Below are 18,626 nucleotides of genomic sequence, written 5' to 3' on the forward strand. Positions count from 1 at the left end.
CCTTATCTTGTGACGTCAGCCGCAGCCACTGCCGATTCACAAGAGGCATGGCCGGTGAATCTAACCAAACAAACACGTGTCAGCGGCGCATGCTGATTCACAACAATTCTTCCCCCTTAAGGAGTGAAGCGGTCCGGGGGCCGGGGCTTCCGCGTCGACCTACGCAGTGTCACTTCAGCCCGGTCAGTCACTTGCGGCTCGCTGGTAGCGACCTCGGCTTCGGCCCGCCCGTCTGACGGCGTTCGAATGTCGGTGCCTACTTGAGCCTGACTGTGACTGCTGTCGTGTCCTTGAGAATGCGAGTCTGCCGCTGCGTTCTGGCTATCTTTAGTCGTTGGTACTTGCATGGGTGTCTCGGGTTCCACCGCTTCTCTTCCCACGCTGGTCCTCCTGGTTTTTAGCTGGTCGAGGTGGCGGCGATGTTGCTCCCCATCTGCTGTCTTTACCGTTGCCATTCGCGAGCCTTCGGTGGACTCTACCGCGCCTGGTTTCCATTTGTCACCCACTCCGTAGTTCTTGAACCAGACGTCTTTGCTCAGCGGTGGGCCACTGTTGCACGCACCTGCAGAAGGGAATGGTCGTGACACGACGTTGTGCAATAAAGAACGTGGCTGATATCCGAGAAGCATAGCAGCTGGGGTTTGCCTATTTGGCAAAGGAGTGCGCCGATAATGCGAAAGAATGTGGTCCAGCCGAGCTTGCAAACTGCCGCGTGTGTTTTTGTTTAACCCCTGTTTGACCGTCCGTACTGCTCTTTCCGCCAGGCCATTAGACTGCGGTTTGTAGGGAGCTGTCCGCAAATGAGCGATGCCATTGTGCTTCATAAATGCCCTGAACTCTTCACTAGTAAACTGCGGCCCGTTGTCCGTTACCAGGGTCCTCGGCAAACCGAACCGACTGAACATAGTCTGCAGTGCTTCAATTGTCTTTGCCGAACTGGCGGTCTTCATGGCGGTAACCTCGATCCATTTCGTATGGGAATCAACCACGATCAACAACATGTTACCTTCCACAGGACCCGCAAAATCGACATGGACCCTAGACCATGGCTCCTCTGTGTCCGGCCAAGGCACGGGTTGTCGGGCAGGAGGCATACTGCCCCATTCTATGCATGTTGGACACGCATTGACCAGCTTCTCAATGTCCCGATCGAGCCCTGGGTACCAGAAAACAGAATGTGCCAGGTTTTTCATAGCCGTTATCCCTTGATGTGCATCATACAGCATACGCAGCATTGACTGCCGCGCACTTGTTGGAATAACCGCTCGATGGCCCCAGTACACAATTCCGTGGCTGTACGTCAGTTCGTCTTTCCTGTGCATGTACACGCGTAACGGCTCCTGAGCCGGTTGCAAGTACTGTGGCCAGCCATTCTGAATGTAATCGTGGACTTGCGCGAGGTCGCTGTTGTCAACAGTCATTTTAGCCAAGTCACTCGCCGACAGAGGACAGGTATTGAGGTGATCGGTCAGAAGAACATACTCACGAGCGTCATCTTCTGCAGCCTTAGTGTTGTTATGCTCCTGCCGCACCGGTAAACGGCTGAGGGTGTCTGCAGGAATCAACGTCTTTCCTGGCTTGAACTGAATTTTGTAGTTGTAGGCGCTTAGCAAGAGGGACCAATGCTGAATCCGGGCAGCGGCCATGGCGGGAACGGGCTTGTCGGGGCTGAAAAGGCTCAGAAGAGGTTTGTGATCTGTAACAAGCGTGAAATGATTCCCGAGCAGATATTCCCGGAACTTTGTAACCCCGAAGACAACTGCCAATGCCTCTCTTTCAGTTTGCGCGTAATTACGCTCAGCAGCTGAAAGCGTTCGCGACCGGAACCCAATTGGTCGATCTTGCCCATTTACTCTGTGATATAGCACTGCGCCGACGCCACACGACGATGCATCGGTTTCCAAGATAAGCGGCTTACTTGGATCGTAGTGCGCCAAGAACTTAGCTTCCTCTAGCAGCCGCTTTGTTGCTCGGAACGCGTTATCTTGTCTCGCTCCCCACTGCCAGCGTGTGTTCTTTCTTAGCAGTTCATGCAGTGGCTCTAGAACAGTAGCCAAGTTTCCCAGAAATAAGTGGTAGTAGGTCACGAAGCCCAAAAACGCCCGTAGTTCCGCAACACCGGTTGGCTTCGGCATTTTCATTATTGCAGCAATGTTGTCCATCTTAGGTAACAATCCGTTCGTATTTATACGATGTCCCAGAAATTCAACTTCTGCTTGTCGAAACTTGCATTTCTGCGGATTCAGCTTGACACTGTGTTGCCGGAAACGTCTGAAAACTTCACGCAGCGTCTCACAGTCGCCGCGTTTCTCCGCAACTACCACGTCGTCCAAATATACTTTAATGCCCGGAATGCCTTGCAGGATGCCGTCCATACGTCTCTGAAAAATCGCAGGAGCAGAGGCTACACCAAAAGGAAGCCTATTAAAGCAAAACAGGCCTTTCGGAGTGTTTACGACCAATGTCTTCTTAGTTTCCTCGTCAAGCGGCAGCTGACTGTAAGCATCCTTCAAGTCGATGGTGCTGAATACTTCACCACCGTTTAGGTTTGCAAAGATATCCCTTATTTTTGGCAATTGGTACTGCTCCGTGACACATGCAGCATTTGCGGTCACCTTAAAATCGCCACACAACCGAATGGAACCATTCTTTTTGATAACGGGAACCAAAGGCGTGGCCCACTCTGCACTGTCGACAGGCGAGAGAATGCCATGCTTAACAAGTCTATTTCATTTGACACTTGCTCCCGCATTGCATACGGCACAGAACGTGCTTTGCAGAACCGCGGCATCGCATTTTCCTGCAACCGCAAATGGACTGCGGGGCCATCAATTAGCCCTAGACCTGGCGTAAACAAATCGCCGAACTCCTCTAAGAGTGTGCTAACCAAAGTACTGTCAGGGACATTTTGCTCACCGGAGGTTCCCTCGCCGAGAATGCTGAAGACGGGCCTTCCGCTATGCTCAAATGCGCTGATGACATCTCGCCCGCACAAGTTCGGGCCATTGCATTGCAGTACGGTTAGAGTTGCATCTAGGGTCTTTCCCGCGTACGAGACCGGAAGTTTCAGCTGACCCCTCACGGGCAGCTTGCCAAGAAAGCAGGACAACTGCAAGGACGTCTCTCGGAGCGCAGGCCAGGCATGCCGATACTTGCAGTATGTTTTCCACGTAATGATGGAGACAGGCGATCCAGTGTCCACTTGCATTGTCAGCAGAATTCCGCTCCAGCAGAGGGTGCGAACCACTGGCTTGACCAAGTTTACCGACGTAGTGTACAAACTCAGTAGACAAAGTTCGTTGCCGTCGCTCTCTGAAGAATGCTCCTCACAAAGGGCCACCCCTTGTTTCCATACACACAACACATCTTAGCTAGGTGCCCTTTACGTCGGCAGCGAAAACACTCCGCCCGGCGAAACTTGCACTTTGCTGCCTTGTGCTTAGTGCTACCACAGCACGGGCAAACGACGTCTTCGCTTGGTCGAGAAGTGCTCGGATGAGTCTTGTGGTAATATGGTTGACCTTGCACCTTGCTCCTCACGGCATGGACGTCGCCATAATCCTGTGTCCTCTCCATGTGATCAACGTTGAGAGCTGCCATCTCTTCTGCTAACGCTATATCTTCGGCTTCTTTCAGCGTCAGCGAAGGTCTGGCCAAAAGCTTCCGACGAACGCCGGCATCACGTAGACCACAAACAAGTCTGTCTCGTAGCATCCTGTCCCGTGCCTCGCCAAAGTTGCAACTGCAGGCCTTCTTCCGAATTTCCACAATTAAGTCCTTCGTTGACTCATCGGGATGCTGGCATCTGGTGAAGAACTTGTAAGACTCCGCTATTTCGTTGCCCTGTGGTGCAAAGTGTTCTGCCAGCAGTTCAAGCAGCTTCTCATAGGTAAGGTCTTGAATCTTCGCCGGAGCGCACTGTACCGTTATTATGCCAACTGTTGCCGTGCTTAAGGCTGCCGTTAGCAGGGCTCGTCGTTTCTTCGAGTCGACGATATCGTAAGCTTCAAAGTAGGACTGCAGACGCACCTGGTAGGCGTCCCAACTGTCTTCCGTTTCGTCGAAACCCGGTGGTCCGGCGTGGGCCGCCATGGAGCAGGCACGGCCCGGTGGTGGGCAGCCTCGTCGCCACTGAAGTAACTCGAGAAGCAGTTGGCAAAGAACGAACACTTTATTGAAGGTTAGTGTAGCTTTTATAGTCCTTATCTTGTGACGTCAGCCGCAGCCACTGCCGATTCACAAGAGTCATGGCCGGTGAATCTAACCAAACAAACACGTGTCAGCGGCGCATGCTGATTCACAACAATAGTTAAGTCCATATTTCCTGGGAGGAATCAATATATACTCTCAAGAATGAGAATATAGATTGTCAATGTCAACATGATGCTCACACACGTTGGAATTATCTGTGAGTCAATCTTCCTTTCGACGCAACATGTGTTTCCATATATAAAACTCTCTGCCGTCGTTGTGGTGTGAAATAAAAATTTGTGAGCATCAGCATCACATTGTATTTGGCCGCTCGAGCAGCCGTGAGCAAAGCAGGACTGCATAGGAAACTTCATGTTATTGAATTGAGTTTATTTCTATGTTAAATGGGGGAAAGTTTGAATTAAAAGTGATAATTCAAGTGACAGAGGTTCAGACCCCCTTTACAAGGCATACAGTAGGAGAAACCGGTAATACACCTAACATTTCAGACATTATGTGAGTACAAGAAGCATTAAAAACAAAAACGGCATACATTTCACTCCCAAAATATCCAAATTTCAGACACGAACTATTGTTTCACACATTCTCTGTTGGAAACAGAATATACAAAGAACTGCATGGATTCATAAATAAAATGTATATAATGAAAAGCACATCCACACAGAGCAGATGGTATCATGAATGTGTCACTAGGATCGAGTGCAGTGGTTTAGCTGGCAGTTGTGATATTGATCTCTCTTTCTTGAAAAAAATTTAGAAGTGCAGGTATGCTGTACTGAAGCATTTGTTTGCCATATTTCGTTTGACAAAACGGTGCTTTCCAATGCTCTTTGATGCATGTGTTGTATATTGGTGTCCTAACCTTCAGTGATATTGTGATGTCTTCCCTAGTATTCATGCTATGTTCACATGGTATGGCCACATTATATGAATAAAAGTTGTGAACAGGTATTACATTAAATCACCTGAAAAGTTGCTCTGCATGTGCATCGGAGGGCACACCAGCCGTGTGTCTAAGGGCTTTTTTCTGAAGTCAATTGGATGATGGGTAGTTTTGCCCCATACAAGAAAGCATTAGTTGTTCAAAAGTAATGCTTTGTAAATCAGTAATTTGATATCAGGTGGTAGAAAAAAAAAAAAAATTTGTAGGATGCTTAAGCTTCTCTTTTAAGAGTGGAACGCGATTGCATTCAAAGATCCCTGACTGCTTCTCACGCTTTCTGGCAACTGGAGTGTATGTGACCGTAATGTTTACCGGGAAACGCTGGCTGCGAATGCTATGCATGAAGGCAAGCTTTCTAGTAGAAACGCAGCCTCTTCCATGCGCCGCGATGAGACGCAGGCGAGTGCCAGCTGGAGGCACTCGCCTGGAGGCACTGGAGGCAAGGAACCGGGCACGTCGCTTCGTGGGCCCCAAGACACTCGCATGCCAGCGCGCAAATGGCGGACGCCGCAGCTGGTTTGTGAATGGTAGAAACGCTAGAAAAGGTGTTTCTTTGAGTTTTTACGCAACAGAATTATTTTCTCGTATAGTCAAATTACAATCTGTGAGCTATCATGTCTGGAGGTTGTGTGTATGTCATAGTTTCCGATTTTTCCATGTATTTAAGCTTGAGAAATTCAATTAGTTCAGTAAACTCCTTGCATCACATGGAGGGCCTGGGTATGGGTGGTGTGAAAATCTTCTTACTGAAATGATGTCAGACGCCGGACGCCGACACAGGATGCCCGACGCGGCATGGCGGATTTTCTGTGACATGGGCTCCTTAAAGGGAAGCTGAAATGGTTTTCAATTTCCATGAATTGCTGGGATTGGGAAGAACAGACCCAATAATTTATGGTTCCGAAATTTTTTCTTCGTTTTGTTAATATAAGGGCCGGAAATCGCTTTCTAAATCACCCCCGCGGACACGCCCCCATCGCTTCCCGGAGCGCCGGGTGAGGTCGTTGCCAGAGGAGAGAACCGGCGAGAGTGACGCCATTCGCGGGGACCGAGCTGCCGGACCGGCGTGCTGGCATGACTCTTTCCGTCCTGCGCTTTACTGAACGACGCTACGAGAGATCTGCCGCCGCCGCCGCTCACGTTTGTTTTCTTTTGCGATTTTCGTAAACTGTTCTTTCCTTTTGTGCTGCGTGAGTGCCTACAGCCAAGGGCGCCCAACATGCCCTCGTTCTGTGCAGCATTCGGCTGCGCGAACACAGGCGGGCGAGTCGATGTGGTGTTTCACAGGTTCCCGAAGGACAAGAAGCTTGCAGCGCAGTGGGTCCGTGCGGTGAGGAGAGATAAGTTCGTGCCGACGAAATCAACTGTGCTGTGCTCGGACCATTTCAGTGATAGCCGGGTAGCCTTACGACAAATGCGGAAACGCGTTGGTACTAGTGTTGTTACACTCCGTTTCATACATCAGGTGCAACGCTGTGGAGGCTTGAGATACTTCTTGCAGTGGCTGTGTTCGCACTTAGAAAAAGTTCGGTGTTTCTTGACCCGATTTTTGAGAAAATTCTCCATATATAAGCTCAGTTCTGAATGAAAAAAAAGAATTTACCCATAGAAACAATCCGTGTACTTATACGGCTGCTAACACGTTCTTTTAAATCAATTTTCTTTTCGGCATTTTTTAATTGCAGCCCGTCGCGTCAGCTTCACGTGCATGCTCGCGCCGCGAGCAAACGCTGCTGGCACGCTGCGAAGCATAGACGGAAACGCGCAGTAATAAATTTTTGGTGACCGGACTTCGTGCGTAGCTTCCACAGCGTTGCACTTGAGGTATGAAATGGAGTATAGGCTTGCCTAGTGACGTTCGACGTACGGTTGCAGTTATCGTGTTTACCACAAGGCGATGCTAAAACTGCCTAATATCTTTATGTCAACACTAGCATGGAGCACGCATACCGATTCTTGATCGAGCCACAATCGCAAAGTCGTCGAACCATAGTATGAATATTGCACATATAATACCTCTGGCCATCTCTGGATGTGTATGATAAGCAACTTCCATGACTATACCTCGCAGCACTGCATGTGCGCACTTTGAAACACGGCACTTATGTTCGCGATCGTGTATCAACACTAAAGAAACCACGGGACTTTAGACAAGCAGCGGCAAGGTGCTTGACATCGCGGAATTGCACCCGTGTGTACAGCCTAATGAGAAGTTAGTGCTTCGGCATTCTTCCAGCAGCAAGTTCCCAGTGACACTTTAGCAAATTTTTTCTCCCATCATTGGAACGTGCAGCTACATGAAAAAAAAAAAAAAGCGTACGTACCAGCTAAGATTTCCAACGCGCGAGAAGGTGCACACATCGCTCTCGCTGTTGGCACGCTCAACATCGTCGTTGCCGCCATCGTTTTCCGTATCGGCTTTCGGTTCGAACATGTACGGCGAAAATACAAGCTGTCCGAGACAGCGAGAACATTCCATAATGCTTACAACTCAGCTATGAAGCCAGAACAGAGCAGCGTGCTACGCTTTGAAACGGCGGCGCCAACCGGCGACTGCCGCGAATGATGTCACAGCGGCCCCGACCAATCACGGGCAACAGCGGCGTTCGCGCGATGCCCTGAGGCGCTGGTCTGCGTTTTCTTGAAAAAACAGCCGCTTGCGTTTGTTTCCGCCCTTTTTGAACCAGATATTCGTGTTCAGGGGATTCAAAACTGTAGAATGCCGCAGAGAACTCATTTTTTTCGAAAAGTGTTTCAGCTTCCCTTTAACGCTATCGTGTTAAAACGTAATGCTGATGTAACGCCAAAATGCTGACAGTCGCCGAAATTCTGGTAATGTGTCTAATATGCGTGTCCCAGGACATAAGCTTGTGGAAGTATACAGAGAATATATCATATTGACCGCAAATAAAGACGGTGACAGCGGAAGAGAACACATAAACAACACGGGGGGTAACTTTCAACTGAAAGTCACTGCCCGTGTTGTTTATGCAGTTACCACCCGTGTTGTTCTCTTCCGCTGTCCCCATCTTTATTTGTGGTCAATATGATATGCAGTAAACACCAACTAGGCCAAAATAAACTTCTTTTGAAGCATATACACAGAGTGTTTTGAAAGAGTAAAAAATCTCCAAAGGTGTTTGGCCAAGCATAAAATTTTCTGTGAAAACTATCAGTGCCTGTTTAGGAGTAAAAAGGATTGCTTTAGTTTTGCTTGTATTGATTTTTAATGAATTTATATTACTCATCGTCAGCAGGCCTTGTAGGAAACCATTGATGTTTAACTGAAGTGTTTTAATGTTAAACGCATAAAATAGAAGAGTCACGTCATCCGCGTAGATTATATAAGTTGGTGTTTGCTAATGTGAGTGACATCATTAACATATAAATTAAACAAGGGCAGTCCAAGAATGCTGCCTTGAGCAGCACTAGCATTTATCAATTTCAGAGTGGATAGGTTGTCCATTGATAGCAACGCACCGTTTCCAGTATTTAAAATATGGTTTTAATAGTTTTAAAGGTATTCCTGTTATACCGCAATGTTCAAGTTTTAATAATAACTGGTCATGGTTCAAATGGTCGAATGCTTTTGAAAGATCTACACACATTCCAATAACAAACTGTGTTTCCTCAAGTGCTTTTAGAATAATTTCTTTTTGTGTTAACAGAGCATGCTTCGTCAATCGGCCTTTGTGAAAACCAAACTGACATTCATTCATCAAAGTGAGTTTATCTACGAAAGAAATTCTAGGAGGCAACAGTTTCCCTAGTACACTGGCAGAAGAGAAATTCGTTGGTAATTGGCCAGGTTATTTTTATCTCCGCTTTTAAAAATTACAATAACCTTTGAAATTTGCATTTTTTGTAGAAAAGTTCCGGTTGAGAGGGCTAGATTGTAGATATGAGTGAGCACTGGTGCAAGTGGTCAGAGGGCACGGCAGCTTACCAGCGGACAACATGCCTAAATTGCCATTGCTGCTTGTGCAGGTTTTGCCGTGGTTTTTCGCCGTGGTGTCTACGGCGAACAACAGGACTGAACCAGGATTCTTCGATGTGCCGCAACGTGGCAATGACACTGCGGTCTGTCTACTTGTCAACGCCCACCCTTCAGGAGTGACGTCATCGCTGGACAACCTAGAAAAGGACCAGCCCGGCATCGATTTCTTCAGAGGGCACGGCAGCTTACCAGCGGACAACATGCCTAAATCGCCATTGCTGCTTGTGCAGGTTTTGCCGTGGTTTTTCGCCGTGGTGTCTACGGCGAACAACAGGACTGAACCAGGATTCTTCGATGTGCCGCAACGTGGCAATGACACTGCGGTCCGTCTACTTGTCAACGCCCACCCTTCAGGAGTGACGTCATCGCTGGACAACCTAGAAAAGGACCAGCCCGGCATCGATTTCTTCAGAGGGCACGGCAGCTTACCAGCGGACAACATGCCTAAATCGCCATTGCTGCTTGTGCAGGTTTTGCCGTGGTTTTTCGCCGTGGTGTCTACGGCGAACAACAGGACTGAACCAGGATTCTTCGATGTGCCGCAACGTGGCAATGACACTGCGGTCCGTCTACTTGTCAACGCCCACCCTTCAGGAGTGACGTCATCGCTGGACAACCTAGAAAAGGACCAGCCCGGCATCGATTTCTTCAGAGGGCACGGCAGCTTACCAGCGGACAACATGCCTAAATCGCCATTGCTGCTTGTGCAGGTCAGTCAGCTGGGCAATTTGCCCGCTTATCGTAGCGATGATAGGTTTCTGTTGGTCCTGCCGTGCCCTCAAAAGTGTTCTGCTATCTTGTCTGATTGCTGGTCGATGCTCATGTTATTGCTTGTGTCAGGTGACATAGAACAGAACCCTGGGCCCAAGGCTAATGAAATGTTGCAGGTCATTATCGATAGACTGGATGAAAGCGACCGCAAGATGGACCGTATAAGAGAGGAAATTGCTGCTGTTAATGCTAAAACTGATAAGTTACAAGGAATTTTGACAATGTTCGAGGAAATGAGCAACAGAATTAATAAATTGGAATCGGTTGTCCAACAGCAAGCATTGAAGTTAATTGACTACGAAAACAGAAGTAGGCGCAACAATCTCCTAGTATTTGGAATCAATGAAAGTGCTGATGAAACAGAAACCAAACTCAGAGAACAGGTCCTAGACGGTATTTTTGACAATACTTTGGGGGTCCCCGTCAGGACAGTAGAGAGAATTCACCGAATTGGAAAAGCGAAACCGGATAAACCAAGACCAATTATTATGAAGTTCCTTGATTCCAGGGAAAAGGACAGTGTTCTAAAGAACTGTTTTAAACTGAAGGGCACTAATGTTCGGGTTAGCCAAGACTATGCTAAGGAAACAGCGGAAATAAGAAGAAAGCTTTGGAAAAGTGCAGCATCGGATCGGTCAAAAGGCACGAAAGTCAAGCTTATCTACGATAAACTTAAAATAAAAGACAAAATGTACACTTGGGACCTCACTAACGATAAGCGCATACCATATGGATATAAAGAAAGTAGATTCGGTAAAGAAAAGCAAAAAAAGTTTGAAGTGGCAGGCTGCCCGCCTGACCCAGACGGTTCAACAAGTTCGATGGTGACGCCCGGCTCGTCACCTACGTCATAGCTACGTTTTCTTGTTTTAAATGCACGCAGCATAGTTAACAAAACAACTGACCTAGAATTTCTGCTGCTTTCCCAGAGCCCTTGCATGGTTTTGATAACGGAAACTTGGCTGCACTGTGGGATACAAAATGACACAATTATTCCCCCTGGATACAAAATGTTTAGGAAAGACCGCGATTCACGTGGAGGAGGGGTGTGTATCATAATAAAGAATTCTGTCCACGCGGCTCTAATTGATAGTGACATCCCTGAAACAGTTTGGTGCAGAATTTCCTTTCAAAGTGTCGTTTATCTAGTCGGTGCAATATATCGGCCACCTTCGACTTCGCTTGACTTCCTAAACCGATTGAACACATTCTTGTGCAACAATGTACATAGGAACACGCGGTTAATTATGGCCGGAGACTTCAATTTACCGCACATTAACTGGCAAGACCTACTCTGCAGCGGCGCTGAAGCATCCAGCGCTGATAAACTACTGGATATAATGTTTTCTTTTAATCTAAATCAAATCGTTCAAGAGGACACAAGAATAACTTCTAGGTCGCGGTCATTGTTGGACCTAGTGTTCCTATCCAATAATATAGAACATCATTTGTTGACAATTGAGGAAGGTATTTCCGATCACAGAATGATTGTAGTGAATATGGCTACTAGCAGTGTGCCCCGTATGAAATGCTCCCCTATAATTACGGTAAAGGACTACAAACGTGCTGATGACAATTCAATATTAGATTTTTTGGAATTCTCGTTTGGCCAATTTGAGCACCATGCAAAGGAAAAAACTGTAGATGAGCTTTGGAATGAATTTAAGGATATAGTAGAGCATTGTGTGGACCGATTTGTGCCAACTCGAAAAAAAAAGACTAAACAACGCCGACCTTGGATTAACCGCGGCATCATTCACATGAAAAGAAAATTAAAGCGACTGCGTAAAAAGAAAAAAGGTTCGGACGAAATACCGAGACTTCGCGCAGAGTTGAGGCATACTCTGACACTATCCAAAAAGCAATTCTTTGAACAAACACTGACAGGGTTCCTAAAAAGTTCCCCACAAAAATTCTGGAGATATCTTAGCAGTAGGAAGGATAAAATTGAAGAAATCGTAAAGGACAACATAAAGTTAACAAAGTCTGCGGACATTGCCGAACATTTTAATTACTTCTTTCAATCTGTGTTTACTAATAATACAAACATGAATACAGACGAGCATTTACCATATATAACACGTTACCCAATGGGAAATCTAGAAATCAAACAAGAAGGGGTGTTCCAATTGCTGCTGAGTTTAGATGGAAAAAAATCTAGTGGACCTGACAGAATTTGTCCTGAATTTCTGAAACGCTATGCTGAATGGATGTCATACTACTTAACGATAATTTTCGCGAAATCATTACATACGCATTCCCTACCCACAGACTGGCGCAGGGCCGTAGTTATACCAGTGCACAAAGGCGGTGATCGCACACTTGTAAATAATTACCGTCCTATTTCACTCACATGTATCAGTTGTAAAATTCTGGAGCACATCATCGCAAAACATATTTTACGATTTCTAGAAGTGAATAGTTTACTTTACTCAAACCAGCATGGCTTCCGTACTGGACTATCTACCATTACACAATTAATTGAAGTAGTTCATGATCTCGCTGCCGCCTTAGATGAGAAGCAGCTAATTGACGTCATTTGTATAGATTTTGCAAAAGCCTTCGATAAGGTTCCGCATAATAAGCTGATCTTTAAACTGAGAGAAATGGGTATCGATGAAAGATTAGTGCTATGGATAAAAGAATATTTAAGTGATCGTAAACAGACTGTAAGTTTAGATGGCAGCCTGTCGAGTCCACTCCAAGTGCTTTCAGGTGTTCCTCAGGGGTCAGTCTTGGGCCCACTGTTATTTCTTATATATATAAACGATATCTCTTCTGTTATTGCAGAACCGGTAAAAATGAAGCTTTTTGCAGATGATTGCCTAATTTATTCTACCGTAACCAATGTTCAGGATCAACTCAGAATTAGTCGTTGTTTAGAAAATTTCAGCCGATGGTGTAAATTATGGGGTATGAATATAAACTACAATAAATCAACATACACACATATGACTAAGAAAGTAAACGTTCTGCCTTTTAACTATTACATCGATGGTAATTTGTTAGTTCGTGCTAACCAGTTTAAGTATCTAGGTGTTACAGTTACGCATAATCTGACATGGCATACGCACATAGAAAATGTGTGCTCGAAGGCGAATCAGAGATTAGGTTTCTTAAGGCAAAAACTAGGTCAAGCTTCGCGAGATGTAAAGCTGATGGCTTATAAAACTTTTGTTAGACCGTTACTTGAATACGCCTCAGTCATCTGGAGCCCTCATCAGAAAGAAATGACTACAAAGTTAGAAAAAGTTCAACGTCGTGCCGCGCGCTTCATATGCTCAAAGTACCGCCGTTTAGAATCCGTTACACTGATGTTGCAGTCTTGTGAACTGGAAACACTAGAAGTACGAAGGCTAAAAAATCGTCTGAAAGTGTTTTACAGAATACTACATGGACATTTAAAAATCAACAAAGATGAGTATGTGCATCTTCCAGGAAAACGAAGCAGTCGTGTTAACCATCAATATGTTTTACGTCCATACTTTGCTCATAGTGATGTGTTCCGCTTTTCTTTTTTCCCTGCCGTGATTGAACTATGGAACGCAATACCAAGCTTTGTGGCAGAAGCCAGTGATGTTTGTGAATTTGAAAAATTGTTAAACATGTATTTTTGTGATTCCGCTGCCACTTGATGCACCTGTATATATGGTCTGCCTGTATTTAAACCCTCCCTGTAAGAACCCTCAGCAGAGGGTTGACAGTATGAAGAAATAAATAAATAAATAAATAAATAAATAATTAAATCAGCTACGTATTTTACAGGTTTTATTTGTAAATTACCTATGTCCAGAGCTGTGTTGTTTCTAAGGGAACAAAGTGTGGCAAAAATTTCAGATTCGCTCAGTTTTCAAAAAAAGCTATTAAGGTTTTTTCAGCCATATTGGTTGTGTCAAAATGATGGGTGCTTTTCCCTAGATGCAGGAAAAAGACGTTAAAAGCTTGTGCCAGTTTAGTACCATGCACTGATTGATCATTTAATTTTAATTCAGTGACTTTTTGATCTGCATGGGACCGATTCAAGAGGTCATTAATTTTTTTCCTAACTGCTTCAGGCATATAACTATGTTCTAGAGAAAAAATATTGTGCAGGTATTCGCGTTTTGCATTACGCAGGAACGTATCAGTTGTATTTGTTTTTGAAATAGTTCCCAATCCTCAGCGCCGCGTGTGGCTAAAAATTTCTTGAAAAGCTTATCCTTCTTGATTAGTTTAAGGCAGTAATTAGTTATCCAAGGTTTACGTGATCATGCTGATTTCCTAATAAGGACAAGTGGAAATGATTCAACATACGCTTTGTTAAACAGGCACAAAAAATTATCATAGGCGTCATCGCATGTTTTCGAGTCATAGACGACTTCCCAGGAAATATTTATCAACATAGCTAAAAAATTGTAGAGTGCATATGGATTATTGTTCTGTAGTTTTCTATATAGGCAAGGTATTGTTTTAGCGTACTGGTAGGGGGTCTTCAGAAACAAAAATTCTTGGAATGCTTCTTTGCATCTGCATTCCAATGATGCATGGTAGGACCATCTCAACATTTATAATTTGCTGCAAAAAGAGCGACTTCAGAAAAACGTTATTGAATTCTGTATCCCGACTCACCATTTTTCTGGAAAGAATGTCTATAACATTCTTTACATGATCGCACGCTTGAGAAAAGTCGCAGTCAACTTTTTGCAGAAACTTTCAAAGTGGCGATGTTAAAAAAGAGGTCACTACAGGTCTGAAGCGAAACGACAAACTCTGGCTTCGTGATGGCACTGAGCAGTTACGAAGCCTTTGATGAAGTATCGGATGACATACCGTCTTCTTCCAAATATTTGAGAAATTGGCCAATTGGCGTGTACAGCCCAAGAAAATGCTGAAGTGCATCATGACTCTCCACCCACCTTGTCTTGCAAAAGGAAGGAACTGATCTTCTTTCTTGTGTTTTCTACTTCGTCTTGCAGCTGGTTTGTCCTGTGTGGCGAACCCGCCGGGGTTGCTCAGTGGCTATGGTGTTAGGCTGCTGAGCACGAGGTCGCGGGATCGAATCCCGGCCTTGGCGGCCGCATTTCGATGGGGGTGAAATGCGAAAACACCCATGCACTTAGATTTAGGTGCACGTTAAAGAACCCCAGGTGGTCGAAATTTCCGGAGTCCTCCACTACGGCGTGCCTCATAATCAGAATGTGGTTTTGGCACGTAATATCCCATAATTTAATTTCTTTTTTTTTCCTGTGTGGCGAAGCCGTTCCAAACACACAGGTTGTATATACAGTTACCAAATAGTTGCGTATGCTGGGCAGTTTGCATGCGGGAAGCAGAGCAAGGTTTAGCGAGTGGGCGCTACAATGCACTTACAACGCTTTGGGCGTGGTTTGACGAAGGCTTGAACACTGTTTAGGTGGCTGCTCATTGATGCCGCGTCATCCTATCCTTGCCCGCAGAGTAGGTTGAGGTCAAAACCATGATCCCTAAGGCTGTTCAGGATTGTGCTTGCCAGTACCTTGCCAGTGAGATCGTACACGGGAATGAAATCTACAAAATCTTCAAGTATGGGTAGTCCCAAAGTGTCATGCTCCACTTACCTCACACATAGGGAAATGTGGGCAGTGCGAGATATGTCATCCAGCTGTAACTGAAAAACATGAACACTAGTTGACTTTGTCAACTATCTTTCTTTGTGCGATTTTACCACAGAGGGTGATCAACTCATTTCCTGTTTTTGGGCTCGTGTACAGGGCATTTGCCAGAGGTGTTCCAATACGAGGTCTCTAGGTGGCATCTCTGCATTTGGCCCTCATCCTAAGCAGTACATGGAAATTTCCATCGTTTGTCAATGGCAGCACTTGAGACATATTTATTAGACCAGAGTTGTCTATGCTGTGAAGCAGCACTTCTTGCCTGCCAAGGAAAAGGATTTTTTCTATTATTGGTAGAAAGTTCTTGCGGTATTCTTCTGCTTGCTTTTTAAGGCCGTAGTCAAGTTTTCTTAACATGTCATGCTGTGAGCAGGACCGGACTGTTAGAAAGTTGTCACTTGGCGTTGTTGACATTAACTGCTCAATGTGCGGCTCTGAAAGGCAGGCATGGCTTTCTTGCCATTGGTAAATGCCTTAGTTATAAAGCAGCCCAAGCACTGGTGCTTCCCTTTTCCTGCACACTTGCCTCTGTAGAGTTGGCAATATTTGCATAACACTCCTTGAAGGTTCTCTGAATAAACAAGCCATGGTTAATGATATACCTAGGGAGGTTCGAACTTCTTTTCTCTGTGGCTAGATGATCATAGCTGCAGGGGTCTAGGGACCAAGCAGCAGCCTCTCCATCGTCTCTGGATCCAGTACACGTTTAGTCTTTGAGGCAAAAAGCCCAAGTCAAAAATATTTGCAATTGTCGCTCCGAGGGCGGGCAAACCAGAATGTGTAGGTGCCATGCCACTCGCCTTGCTTGGATGTTGCTCCGGGGTGCAGGATTTGCTTTGCACAGCGCTGACTATAAAGCAAAGGTCACTTGGAAATGCATGGTGCCCACCATGATTTTTCGGTGGCCCGTAGGTGTCGTGCTTGTCGTGTTTTAGGGCTTGCTGCCATTTGTTCGCGGGTGATTCACATGTGCCTGTGTGTTTTCCTGAGTCCCTACAGAAGTTCCGATGCACTGGGCTATTTGGCTGTGCAAAGAAAGGGGCAGTTTTGTCCATTGATGGAGGGTGCTCTTCTCTGCCTGTACCATCCATTTGGACTTTCTTGAAGTAAGACGCAAGTTTCATTTGCTTGGTTGTTGCAGTGTGTCTTTTAATTTTGCTACCGCAATCCTGTGGATGCAAACAAAAGTGGCTAGCGACTCCAAAGAGACACATGTGCGATTGCCTGACGAAAATATCGGACAGAGAGAAAATGAACGCGCAGAGGATCTACCGTGACATCCTCTCCTGCTCTGTGCTTGTATTGCACTTAAAACTGCAGAATGTCTTTGGGCTCCACATTTTACTACAACAGTCTTTTCTTTTTTCCCATAATCCAGCAGGAAGGGAAATGTTGGCTTCACTGCAGCAAGTTTTTGATTGTTTTTTTTCCTCTTAACCTTTTTTTTTTCTGTCTTATATGGAAGGCAATGGAACGCCACCTTCTTTTTTTTTTTTCTCCCATCATGCCACCCTGCAGGTTTTCTTCTTTTGTTTTCAGCATGCCACCCATACGGACAGAGCTGTGTGCTTGCTATCGACAGGCTGGCAAAGCACGAACCACTCCTGTGGCCTGCATAGCACTACACACGACTTGGAAACACTTGGTGCATCTTTTTCACTATGTTCTTTACATCCATGCATCCTCAGCGGCAGCAATTATCCTTTGACAGCATGTGTTCGCTGCCATGTGGAATTGCTGAAAACACAGCAGGGTACATTTACAGTGTTTGGCGTGGAGTGGCGTTAGTGGTCATAACCATTGGAACCCGAAACTGGATATCGAAACAGGATATCACAGCAGCCCAGTGCTCTAACCACTAGACCATGGACAACCCAGTGATCCATGTTGGCAAGGAAATGGTCCGACACCGCCAGACAGCCAGCCCCTGGAAGGAGCATGAAGTACGCTCATAATGCTAATCACAAAAATAAATACAACACGATCTTGGCCGTGGTGGAAATATTTTGCCTAAGGATAACGTGTGCTGTAAGGATCTTTAAAGACTATGGAAATCTTTGTGTGTTGGTCAATCTCTAAAGTTGCGCTGGACACTCAGCATTTGGAAAGTATGGAAATTGACACAAGCGTATATGCACAGCACGACCAGTATGTCACTCACACTGAATGCCAGCCAGCACTGCTTCCGCTCAGAAGCAAGAGTGTCAACGCTGAGTGCAGGCAAAACGGGATGGGTGAAGCAAAGCTGACGGAACCTTCCAAACTCGAGATACTTGGCCAGCGTCTTTTGCTTCTTGCAACACTGTAGCCCACAGTGTAGTCGTTGCGTGTAGCCTTTTCTGATCTTGGCTGCAAGGGTGAAAGAGAAAGCTTATTAAGCAAACACTACTCACATGTGCCCGAATATTTTGCAGTGGGCCTTCCCCCACTTCCCTTCCAGACCTGCCTCCAGCATCGCATTGGGACAGTGTAGACTTCATGGCGTCAACTTACGTTGTTGGTGCTGCAATGAGGATGCGCATAAAACTGGTGCATGCGTGTTTGGCTGGGGTTGCAGATGTTGTGCTGAGAGATGACAATGCAAATGAAGGCCACACATTCCCATGCTCAATCTTTTTTCTTTATGCACCTATGCGGTGTGTGCTGCATCATGTTGCCACCGTTACCGTGACTTTAGGGATGTTATTCTTAGCTCGGCAAAATAAAAGAGCTCACTGATTGTGAAGTTAAAGCAGCGTAAAGGACAGGGCGAGGTCATTTGTATTCCTTACCTATTTGTCCCATCTTTTGCACTGTTAAAACTTCAAACTATCCTGCATCAAGGCATAGTTCACTCAGATTCACTCACAAAATATATTTTTTGCCTAGGGCTCATTTGGACTTGCTCGCCAAAATTCTTCTCAGCTGGGCTCACTTAGACTTAAAGGTCTAAGTGAGTTGACTCGTGAGTGAGTTTTGCCGACCTATACTGGTGTGTAGTGTTGGTTCTAAGTTGAAAGGCAAGTTTGTATCGCTGATTTTATGGATTGGGATAATCTTTGCCATTTTCAAAATGTGAAGTAAGTGTGCAGAT

The 18,626-nt window shown here is 45.7% G+C and overlaps 2 protein-coding genes across 4 annotated transcripts in view; both read left to right on the forward strand.

Moving 5' to 3' along the window:
* LOC142566004 (N-acetylneuraminate (7)9-O-acetyltransferase) overlaps nucleotides 1–18,626 on the forward strand; it is a 213,950-nt gene that overhangs the window by 57,036 nt on the left and 138,288 nt on the right. The window lies entirely within an intron of this gene.
* On the forward strand, nucleotides 8,676–13,653 carry LOC142566006 (uncharacterized). The gene has a single exon (XM_075676686.1). It carries the CDS (start codon nucleotides 9,113–9,115, stop codon nucleotides 10,775–10,777), a length of 1,665 nt encoding a protein of 554 aa, XP_075532801.1. The 5' UTR covers nucleotides 8,676–9,112; the 3' UTR covers nucleotides 10,778–13,653.

The sequence above is a fragment of the Dermacentor variabilis genome, unplaced genomic scaffold (genome assembly GCF_050947875.1).
Source record: "Dermacentor variabilis isolate Ectoservices unplaced genomic scaffold, ASM5094787v1 scaffold_12, whole genome shotgun sequence".
Taxonomy (NCBI): Eukaryota; Metazoa; Arthropoda; class Arachnida; order Ixodida; family Ixodidae; genus Dermacentor; species Dermacentor variabilis.